Source organism: Leptopilina boulardi, unplaced genomic scaffold (genome assembly GCF_019393585.1).
Source record: "Leptopilina boulardi isolate dan_hultmark-lab unplaced genomic scaffold, ZJU_Lbou_2.1 LbouV2_372, whole genome shotgun sequence".
Lineage (NCBI taxonomy): Eukaryota > Metazoa > Arthropoda > Insecta > Hymenoptera > Figitidae > Leptopilina > Leptopilina boulardi.
Genome location: NW_026137943.1, coordinates 3,370,852 through 3,382,024, shown reverse-complemented (window position 1 = coordinate 3,382,024; position 11,173 = coordinate 3,370,852). Strand labels below are relative to the sequence as shown.

The 11,173-nt window shown below is 24.1% G+C and overlaps 1 protein-coding gene across 2 annotated transcripts in view; it reads left to right on the top strand.

Moving 5' to 3' along the window:
* The first annotated feature begins 1,095 nt into the window (after window positions 1–1,095).
* Window positions 1,096–11,173, top strand: part of LOC127287624 (cadherin-23) — a 28,416-nt gene continuing 18,338 nt past the window's right edge. For both annotated transcript variants that reach the window (XM_051314653.1, XM_051314652.1), the window contains exons 1-2: window positions 1,096–1,313; window positions 10,067–10,562. In XM_051314653.1, coding sequence (XP_051170610.1) covers window positions 10,373–10,562 — 190 coding nt within the window. In that variant the 5' untranslated portion in view covers window positions 1,096–1,313; window positions 10,067–10,372. The remainder of the gene's footprint in view (window positions 1,314–10,066; window positions 10,563–11,173) is intronic.

Genomic DNA, 11,173 nt, shown 5'->3' with positions numbered 1-11,173 from the left:
AATTTTTCGAAAATTTTTCCAAAATTATTTTAAATGTAGCTCAGCATCCGCTGGACCAATCAAAAAGTGCGCCATACATTTTTTGTTCAGAACTTTCTTCTAATTACTTTGGCGGTATTCCCGAACGATTATGTAGAGAATTTAATTTTTCGAAAATTTTTCCAAAATTATTTTAAATGTAGCTCAGCATCCGCTGGACCAATCAAAAAGTGCGACATACATTTTTTGTTCAGAACTTTTTTCCTATTTTATTGGTGGTATACCGGAGCGTTTATCTCGCAAATTTAATTTTTTAAAAATTTTTCCCAATGTTTTTTAGTGTAGCTCAGCATCCTCTGGACCAATCAAAAAGTGCGCTATACATTTTTTGTTCGAGACTTTTTGCTCATTTTATTGGTGGTATTTCGGAACGATTATGTCGCAAATTTCATTTTTGGAAAATTTTTCTGAAATTGATTTGAGTGTATCTCAGCATCCGCTGCACCAATCAAAAAGTTCGCCATACATTTTTTGTTTCAAAGTGGCGGTAACAAATTTTTTTCTTTATAGAAACATGTTTTATGAGATCCGGATCAATTGTCCGGATGTATATATGTGTGTGTATCCCTTTTTTGTTTAGAAGATAACTTTAACAGTTTTTAATGGATTTAGATAAAATTTGATAGGCTCATTTATCATATTAATATCACAAATCTGACCAAAGGATTTTTAAAAATACCCAAAAAAAAAAATTTTATCGCCTTTTTTTCCAAAATTTTTTTTTAACCGAAAAAATTTTTAAATTGAAAAATTTAAGGTTATATCTATTAAAATCGTATTCCTTACGTCAAGGCGAATCGTTCGATATATATATAAAGTATACATTTGAGGTAAATTTAAAGAATTAATGAAAGTTAAAAAATCAAAAATTCACATTTTGGCAATAAATTTTGCTTTCTCCACGAGGAAGCAAAATGTTCATGTAATGAACATCTGGATTTACAACTTGTTTCTGAAGTTCTATAGCATGTTAAAGTATGAACTGACTGTAGAAGTTACTATAGGTAGGGAAACAGTCTTCGATACTTTCAGCTTATTCAGTTTGTTGTACGCGCTTTACTCGAACAGGTGTGTTCAGTGTATATATTCTGATCGTTCCCTTCATTTTTTATATATTGTTAACTATTATTTAATTCTTTACATAGTGCAAGTGCAACGAACTTTTTTTTTTATTCACTTAAAGTGTATGTGAAAAAATTCAAGTTCTATGTCAAAAAAAAAAGTTTAATATTAAAAACTTTATTGAAATTGAATTTCGATTTTATGAAATTTTGGTATGTAAACACACAATTTTAATATAACAATATTTTAATATAATATTAATTTAATATAACAATAAAAAAAATTAATCAGCAAATTTTATGTATAAAAATAATTTCGCGAGAAACAAAATTTTAATTCAAAAAATCGTTCAAAAAAATCAAACTAATTATTAAAAATTTAACTAAGTTTATACATTAATTACTTTTTTCTTTCCTTGATTACACAAAGTGTATTTTTTAAATTTTTTTCTGTAATGGCATTTCTTTATCCAAACGAAGAAGTGGAACGATATAATATTACGATACTTAGATGTCAACGCGTTTTTTATATCATATTGTCAGATGAATTAAATAATAATTTTCTTTTCATTAAAACAATTAAGGTATACAATAATAATTATTGAATAAAAAAAATAATAATAAAAATAGCACCTAGTAAAAAAAATAATAGTAAAAATTAATATAGTAATAATAATTTTGATAATAATAATAATAATAAAAATTAATTATTGAATAATTAACGATGATAGTTTCAATTGTCGTGATTCTTGTTAATTAATTACTTTTTTAATATATAGTGTAACTATTATTAATTAATAAAATAAAATATATTACGAAGTCATTTTTCGGAATTGATATCAGCATTAAAAAAAAGAGGTGCGCTTGCACTTTTCTTAAAGAAAAAAATTATTACCAAATTATATGCAAATTGCACAATGAAAATAAATAGATAATAAGATTATTATCGTTTTGTTAGGTGAAAAAAATTTTTTCCCACGCTATTAATAAGTAGACAGAGCATGTCGATACAAAAAGATATTATAATTTAATATTTTATATTCTATATAAAAATTTGAATAATGTTTGTCTTGTCATTATTTTGAAAAATTCCTTCTTATTCATATTTTCTTCTTTTTTTTCTCGTCTTTTGAATAGATAATTACATGGTAAAAACTCTATACCACTGAGAAAAATTAACAAACAATTTTCCGGTCTCTTTATTCATTGGTCCATATCTTTTCAAGAGTTGTGGTTGTCATCTCTGTTATTTTTTAAAAAATACTTTATTTTTTCAAAGGAAATGCATTTTTTTCCCTAAGTTTTCATTATAAAGAATTATATTTTAATATTAATTATTAATAAATTAATTAATTATAGTTGAATAAAATTATTTATTTATATCTACGGGCAAGCTATTTATATCACATAAATTATATAATCATATAATATTTATATTATTTATTATATTTATTATTTATTTAATTAATTAAATAATTATTAAATTTATTTATTTTATATATTTTAATTTATATTTATTTTAATCATTTAAAGTATTTAAATTTAAAAAACAAAAACAAAAATGCTTCAATAAAAATAATTCTTTAATTTTTTTTTCTTGCAACTATACTTGATATAACTTTATGTTTAAATAAATAATTTTAAAAAATTACAATATTTTTGAAATTCTTACATCACAATTACATTTACGATAATGTGTAACTTTTTTGTTGTTGTTGTTGTTTTTTGTGCAAAAAATGAATAAAAAAAAAAAAAATAAAGCAGTTCAGGAAGCACAATTTTCGGTCGAAGGACTGTAAAAGGTACACTCTTTGTTTTCACCGGAAATCGTCAACTAATCTTTTGTTTAACTTGGCAATTGCATTAGAGTTGTAAGAAGAAAATAATAACTGTTATCTTATGCAAGATGCTTGGTAAAGAAATTCTCGTTATATTAATATAATTGTATAATTATTATATTTTATTATTACTATTATTTTTATTGTTTTTATTACTATTATTATTTTTATTATTATTGGCGAGCATAAAAGACAATTTATTTACAAAAATGATCATTATCGACTAATATTTTAATAATTTTCAATTTCACTTTTTAACATTGTAAAAGCATTAACAAGATTTAACAATTTAAAAAGCGATAGTAATATTTTGCAATAAATGAACAATTGAGATATATAAATTATTTTTAATTTAAGATTAAATTATTTTTTAATAGTGTCTTTAATTAAAAAATTTTCCATTTTATAAATTTCTGTAATTTACACATATTACTTTATGTTAATTACTTTATCGTAATAATAATAATAATAATAATAATAATAATAATAATAATAATATAATTTTTTTCTACAGGACAAAAATTACTTCATGCGTAAAGTTAAGAATACACATTCCTTGCTATAATAATAATTAGCCTGTATAAATTCACCTAATAAATAAACTTTAACTAGGCTGGAAATTTTCATATATATATAACGACCTGGATGTTTATCATAAAAAATGATTTACCCCCAATTTTCGAAAAAAAATAATTTTTTTTTAACCAATAAATTAATCCTTTTACTGTCGATGGCAAAGATTTGCAAATCTTTGCAATGGCAGTCAAGGGGTTAATAATAATAATTTATAAATAAATAATAAATTTATTTATTTAGATTGTAAATTTTCGTTTAATTAGAAATATTCAAAATTCGCGCTAAATAAAAATTGACAAGAATTCAAAAATTTTGCTTATTTTAAGAGAAATCTAAGACCCACTTTTCGGCACAATTCACTTGAACGAAATTATTTTGAATAACCCCTTTCTTTTCTATATAATTATTTTTTTTTTCAGTTGCTAGTTAGTTAAAAAAAAAAAAAAAAAAAGGTGACTTATTTTCTGCTTTCGAGAAATAAAAATTAAAAGTGGTCTCTTTGTTTAAATTTTTTAGAGAAATTCAGAGCATTCATGAAGCATTTGGCGATATTTACATTAACGGGAAGTGCAGGGCACCCCTACAATCAGCGCGTGCGTGTGTATATTATATATAGAAGAGAAGGTAGGACGAAGACAGATATGAAAAAGGAACGTCACACATGCGTGAACAGTGCCTACATGTATATATATACATATTTTCATTGCTTTTGACTTCAATGCATCAGCAAAGGGAGGTCGTCACGCAACGTTTCCTTTCGCGGGGTGACAGCCGGCTTGGTTAAGTCCATGCCACTCTATATGTCAGTATAGCCCCGCATATATGTACGTTTTGCTATCATTCGGATACACGCATGGCAGGTGTGGGAAATGACGTCATGCACCTCCGACCCCTTCACAAAATATTCACAATTCAGTCTTTAGCGGAAATCATTTATTTCCTACACAATTTTCCTCGCCTGGATATATATATATATATATATATATATAGAAATGCATAAATAAAATTCATTTCTTGAAATTTTTAATTTATAGAATTTCATTCAAATATAGAATTTTCATTGAGCCGAATTTTTATTTGTTCGAATAATTTTTTTTTTTAATAGAATTTCCATTAAACCAATTTTTCTTTATTATAGAATTTTTAAATACCAACTAAAAATGTAGTTTTTTAGAATTTCAATTTGATCAAAGAATTCAATAAAGATATTTTTAGTAATTTTAATAATACAGTGAAAAAAAAATTTATTTGATTCAAATACTCGATTACTTGACTATTATCAAATAAATATTTTTTTTTTTTGTTTCAAATACAAAAATTATTGGTTCAAATAAAATTTATTTAATACAAATAAAAATTATTTTGTTCAAGTAAATATTTATTTGATAATAGTCAAGTAACCGAGTATATTTGAATGTAAACTTCAGCCAAACTCGATCTGGAGTAGAAAAAATAATCTAATTACAACAAATTATAAAATTATAAAAAATAATTTCTAATTATTAATTATTAAAATATAAAAAATAATTATAAATTATTAATTATTAAATTATAAAAGTAATCATAAATTATAAAATTTAATTTAATGCATTTTTTTCGATTTAGAGGAATTTTAAGTTTTGTGACCTTGAACGAGCCGAGCGTTAAACGCTTAAAGGGCCTAACGCCGCTACAAACTATAAAGTAGTGTAAAATTAATAAAATTTAGTTTTAATTAATTTTTCAAAATTTTACATACTTTAGAATTGTGTTTTTAATACAAAAATTTATTTCATTTAAATAATATGTTACTTTACTATTGTAAAATAAATATTCATTTATATTAAAACTATTATTTGAACCAATTTTAAATGATATTTGTTTCAAATATAGAAATTATTGGTTCAGATATAATTTATTTAATTCAAATAATAATTATTTGTTAATTAAAAATTATGTAATGTGAAAAATTGGGTTTTTGGAAATTCTGTCAAATTATAATTCGAACAAATGAAAATTCGTAAATGAAAATTCGCTCACTTTTAGATACCTAATTCTTATTTTAAATAAATTAGTTACTATAAACTTTTGTTTATACAAAACGATTACGATTACATTAACATCGGAAAAAAATTGAAATTCAGCTATTTCCGTTTTTTTTGGAACGTTGCGTCAAAATGCAATACAAGAAAAAGTTTGAAAAGCATTTAATTATTTTAAGAGCATATATACCTTCACGAAGAATCTCAAGTTAAAATGGCATTTTAATGAGAGATTTTTGTTGTTTCTAAATGCTTTTTTCACATTTTTTTTTTTTTTTTATATAACTTGAAATGAGTTAAACAAAAATGAATTTCCGGTTCTAACACACATTTCAGAAAATTCGACACCTTCACACTAATATAACGTACTAAAAGTTTTGTTTCCAACTATCAACGAAATGCACGCAAACCTTTTTCAAATAGACATTTGAATCGATTCTTTTAAATTTCGCAAATAATATAAAAGTTTATATAATAGAGGAAATGAACTAAAATTAAGAAAATAAACCTCTTTTTTTATCACACTGGGTCAAATTTTATAATTTTCTTTAACATAAAGCTTATATTAAAGATTTTATATAAAATTACGTTAAAAAATAAAAGGGGTAATGAAATTCAGATTGAATTTTAAAAATGAGGTGTATACGAGTTAGAAGCGTGGCCGACACGGTTTTTCGTTAAGGAGAGCGATTGTTCTACAAAGTACTAGCATGTCTGAATTTCAAGAAAAAGATAAGTGTCAAAATATTTGAATTATTTTACAGTGATGATCACAATCAAAATCACTTAAATTTGAACTATATTTTAAATCACTACTTGCTTGTTTATTCCAATTTACTTTTTTATTCCAATTACTTCCAGAAAATTCATTTTTGTAGGTTGAATTGAAAATAAATTTATTTCCTTCAAATCGGTTACTTGACTATTATCAAATAAATATATTTATTTATATTATAAATATTAAAATATTATTTATAAATATTATTTCAGTTAAATAAAAGGCTATATTTGTTTCAAATACAAAAATTATTGGTTCAAATACAGTTTACTTAATTTAAATAAAAATTATTTGGTTCAAGTAAATATTTATTTAATTCAAGTAATTATTTAACAAGTAATCGATTATATTTGAATTAAATAAATTTTTTTCAGTACATAAATTAGGAATAATTTCCTACGGGAAAATAATTTGTTTGATTATTTCAAATAAAATTTTTTTCTACTATAATATTGAAAATTAGCTAAATGAGTATTAAAATTAATTTTTTGATAATTTTTTTCGGCGTGTAAAATTAATTTACAAGACTCATTAATTAGTAAATAAATTAAAGAGGCGAAAAAAAAGAAGATAATAAGAATATATTGTATTGGGGAAAAGGTGCAAAACACGTGTATTTCTTCTGCAGTGGCTAATTAAGAACAAACAATTCAAGATATAGAAGTATATATATATGTATACTTTCTACAATGTACTTTTGTATTTTCTCATGCATTAAAAGTGTGAAGCGAGAGATATTTGTTTCCGAATATGGACTATAATTTTTTTTTTTTTTTTGTTAAATTTTTCCAACAAAAAAAAAATGTTCTCGAATATATTTTGCAATCTCACACGGTTATCTGGTTTCCGGGCGTCGGCCTTCAACCACTGACCACGGCCGTTGAGCGGATGCGCTCTCATCACTATATAACATAAGTACCGCCGAAGAAAACCACCACCAACATCACAACCATTATAACCGCGAAAGAGCGACTAAAGTTTAATGAGCATCGACCAAGTAGTTCGACGAACCGCGTACTTGTAATATATGTACCCGCACGCAAACCCATTTTCTCTATCATAAATAAATAGGGGCAAAAACTGTAATTTCAAATAACAAAACTTCAAAATCGAAACTAAAAAAAAAAATTTCTTCCCTTTTAAGAAGGAAAAAAAATATTTTTTTCAATACATTTTTTTAATTATTTTGTTTTCACAGAAAATTAAAAGGCATTAAAATAAGCTGCAACGCTTCTTATTTTAATCCAATTTTGCTTATTTTAATACCAAAATGAATTAAAATAAGAAGCGTTGCAGCTTATTTTAATGCCTTTTAATTTTCTGTGTTATCAATTTTCTGAATTTGAATAATTTATTCATTAATTTAGTGAAAATCCAATTTTTAGTCGTTTTTCACTAAAATTTTAGTAAATACTAGTAAAAAAATTTACTAAAAATTACACTAATTGTAATTAGTGAACGAATTTAAATTTAGAGAATAGAAAAAAGCTAAATGAAAAAAAAATTCGAAAGTACAATTTAAAAGAAAGGTTATTTAAATGATTTTTCTAAACACTTTTGATTGGACAAGAAATTGCGACAAATGAGAGAAACTGAATTAAAAAAAAAAAAAAAAACAATATCTGCCATCATTAGTTTGATACAAAACAGAAAATACAGGAGAAACTTGGAGAATCAATGTTTATTCAAGATCAATATGGTATAGCAAGTTTTTTTTTATTTTGAGCGATTAGAAAAGAGCGTTGGAAAGTAGATCACTATAAAGAAATATAAAGAGCACATGAGATGGTATAAGCGATTGTTTATGTACCAAAACAAATACAAGAAAATATTCTCGAATTAAAAGAAATATTCCTCTAAATTTGTAATTTAATATTCCTGAATAAGATACAAAAAAAAAAAAAATAATTTTTATTTCCTTTCCAATTAAAATTTTTTCCTTTCTATTTATTTTATTCTTTCCTTTAATTTCTTATTCCTTTTTTTCTATAATGAAAAAAAAAGAAAAGTGTACGAAAATATTTTGTCCCATTTCCAAACAAAGTTCTTAATCCTAATAGATTTCTATTTGCATATTCTCAAAAAAAATTTTTTTCCTAATTAATTTTTGCCTAAAAACATTTTCTTAATTAATTAATTAATTTCCTAAAGTATTTTTTTCCGAACATAATTTTTCCTAATAGAATATATATGTATTTATATTTTAATGCGATCTGCAATTCCTTTTTATACAAAAAAAAAATTATATAAAAAATGTGTTTTTTATATACCTACATATAGATGATAATACACAATTTTTTTTTTGTAAGTATATATTATTTAAAATTCGTGTTCGCCGATTTGAATGTCCGCAGATACCATGTGATATGGGGTATTATATGAGGATCTTCCGACTCGCTTTCACTCAATTCTCTGGTATAATTATTTTCGTGGTCAGTGAGCGATTGACATTGCACGACATGTTGTTTCCTTAAGAGAAAGCTTTATATTATAGTACCAAAGAACTCGCACTTAAGTGAGATTTTGCAAATTAAGTATCTCGTATATGTAATTTTTTATATTTCCAAATTTACTTAATGTAAATATATATTTCCATTCTTTACCACAAATATTTCATTTATAATATTCAAGTATTTATTTAGTATTAAATTTATTTTAGTATTAAATATAATCATTTACATGTAATAAATAAATAATTTATTTATTAATAAATAATAATTATTATTAATAATAAAATAATTATAATATAATAATTATTTTCACGATAAGTAAATCCTAATATAAGAACCGTCTTTTCTCGAATTAACAGTTAAATAAATGAATTGAGAGCTCATTAAAATTGCCGCGCGGTATTATTTCCGAAGAAAATGTAGGAATATCATATATATATATATATGAAAAAAAATACGTTATGGATGTCAGAGGTTCAGTTGAACGATTTCCTTTAATTGAAAACGTGCATGACATAATAAGCGTTTTAATTACGTTGTAATATCTTATTAACATAGTAGGGTAATCGTCACGCCAACTAAACATAGATTATTATAGCAGAACAAAATCAGCTATGGAGTATCTAATTACTTCACTATTATAATAATAACAGAAATTTTCAGCAAAAATAACATCCCATGAAATTCTTTTTTATATACATAATATATACATATATATGAAATTACCATTTGAATGATTGATAAAATTCACTTTCCCCTCCCCAGTTGACATTGACATATTTTAATAATTACACATCATTAAAAAAAACTGTTTTGTTAAAATGAACAAAAAAGAGAAAATCATTATGTCTCACAAATAAAAATTTAATGTTGCAGAAAAAGAAATGATTCAAAAAAAAATATTTTTTTAAAAATATTTTTTTTTATACGAATTTTTAAATAACTAAATTTTTAGCTACCGAATTTTAATATTTGTCCGCATTTTTAACTGATAGAATTTTTAAGACGCTGAATTGTTATTTGTCCGAAATTACAAATATCCGAACAAATAATCGACAAAAAGATTTCGGCGCAATTTTTAAAATTGTCCAATTAGAAATTATTAAGAAAATCGTAATCTGGTAAAAAAATTTGCGAGCAATAAATAATTTTTTAGAAAGCAAACAAAATTTTTTTAATTGAACAATTTTTTTGTATAAAATGTAACAAAATGAATGGTTGTCACACAATAAAAAAAAATCATTAAAATTCGAATCATCAACAATGATACATTTTCTCCACGAGATAATTTTTACTGTTTCAGAAAATTCTATATACACAAACATCGAATGAGAAATCAAGATTTTCTCATTGTTAATTAAGAATCAGACAAAAATATGTTACGTCTAGTGTTAATGAAGAGATGATGACGAAAAGTAAAAGCGTTTAGAAATTCTAAATGAAAATAAAGAAATAACAAGTGAGAAAGTAAAAAAAAAATTCTCTAAAATTTTTGATATCATTATATAAATCTATCTACATGAAAGAGGAAACGCAAGTACCATCATTGGGACAAGGAGGTGCAAAAGAAGGAAATTATGTCAACGACTGAACGGGTGTTTCACCTAATATGACCCTGACAACAGTACTCAAAGCAACTCCTTCGCTTTGTAGCTCTTTTCAAACAAGATGCTTTGTTCTTTTTTTGTTGGCGAGTTTTTTGCCACCCTCAACTGCGAGAAACAATCCACCTCGGTTCCTCACCGATGGCCAAACGGAAATCATCCTCAGGCTCAAGGAAGGGCCAAAAACACCAGTTGGTGAGAATAATTTTATATATTTGTGCAAATTACTGCTCTTTTATATAAATATATATGCTTCACGCATTATTCTTTATTATTTTATTCTGTTTTCTCGTATACTGAAAAAAATTAAAATTTAATTTAAAAAAAAAAATTAATACTCGGTTACTTGGCTGTTATGCAAATAAATATTTACTTGAATCAAATAAATATTTATTTGCACCAAATAAATAGGTATGTACTTGATTCAAATAAATATCTCAAAGTTGATTTACACAAATTAATGTTAAATTTAATTTAAATTATTAAAAATTTTAATTTAATTGATAAATTGTTTGGTGCGCATTGCTTAGGAATCTTGTTAACGTCACTGACTCCCCCATTAAAAAATTTGTGATTAATTAAAAATAATTTATAAATACAATCAGTTTGAAATGTTTCCCTGTTTCCTCATATATTTTCCCCAATTATTCATTATCTAGTATGAAACACTTGCTTTTAGCCACTAAATCCAATACGACGCACTAATCACATTCAACGAATATTTTTACAGTTTTTCTATACAGGTTCATTTTGAGTAACGTGAAGTTGTCTATTAACTCATTTTGATGAAGATCTCATAATGAGAT